This window comes from Cynoglossus semilaevis, chromosome 9 (assembly GCF_000523025.1).
Source record: "Cynoglossus semilaevis isolate Cse_v1.0 chromosome 9, Cse_v1.0, whole genome shotgun sequence".
NCBI classification, from domain to species: domain Eukaryota; kingdom Metazoa; phylum Chordata; class Actinopteri; order Pleuronectiformes; family Cynoglossidae; genus Cynoglossus; species Cynoglossus semilaevis.
This window is the reverse complement of record NC_024315.1, coordinates 7,952,784-7,953,537: the sequence shown is the minus strand read 5'-3', so window position 1 is coordinate 7,953,537 and position 754 is coordinate 7,952,784. Positions and strand designations below refer to the sequence as shown.

The 754-nt window shown below is 40.8% G+C and overlaps 1 protein-coding gene across 3 annotated transcripts in view; it reads left to right on the top strand.

Moving 5' to 3' along the window:
- The first annotated feature begins 295 nt into the window (after positions 1–295).
- tbc1d1 (TBC1 (tre-2/USP6, BUB2, cdc16) domain family, member 1) overlaps positions 296–754 on the top strand; it is a 35,417-nt gene continuing 34,958 nt past the window's right edge. Inside the window, exon 1 of one of the 3 annotated variants that reach the window (XM_008316957.3) lies at positions 296–558. In XM_008316957.3, coding sequence (XP_008315179.1) covers positions 409–558 — 150 coding nt within the window. In that variant the 5' untranslated portion in view covers positions 296–408. The remainder of the gene's footprint in view (positions 559–754) is intronic. The other 2 variants (XM_008316958.3, XM_008316959.3) reach the window with 2 other exon arrangements.

Genomic DNA, 754 nt, shown 5'->3' with positions numbered 1-754 from the left:
CAATGTCGGCTCATTAATTACAAAAAATGTTCTTCTTAATACCCAAAGACTGTGTATTATACTGTGTATTACGTGGCCCGCCTACAGACTGTACCCGTTTTATACGGTATTTACATGTACAAAACGAAGACGGTGGTGACGTATGGTGACGTATTACAGCCACATACAGAGGTGACGCAAGTAAAATCCGGTTTTCAAAATAAAACATCTTTCACGCCACAACACAATCAATTTATGAAAGTAAAATCACATGTTATTTCCTCTTTTCTTTGTCGCCGGGTATCAAATGCAGTACGGCTGTGTTAGTAATCACACATCCACAAACCGTGGGTCACAGCATGTCTCAAAGTCTGTGTGTGGATGTGACGTCCTGCATGCAGAGGTACACGCCTGCAGCATGCACCAGCCATGCGCCACCTGTCGGTGTTGGGGAGAGCAGGGAGGTGGAGCTGCTCTAAAATTAACACACCCACATTCACAGGCTCATACACTCACTTTCTCTCTTCCTCTTTCAGCAATGACACCTTGGAGTTCTTAAACAGGACGCGCCGTAAACCGGTAAGAACTCTGTACTGTTGACGTATATGAATTATAAACTTTGTGTTTAGCACATCAGAGCCGTAAGACATTTATTTCGAAACACGCAGGAAATCGACAATAAAAGTTTGAAAAGAAAATTTTAAAAAAAATCGAAAAAGTGACTTATTGATAATATAGTACTACAAGAATACATGCTATCGTGTGTGTATATATA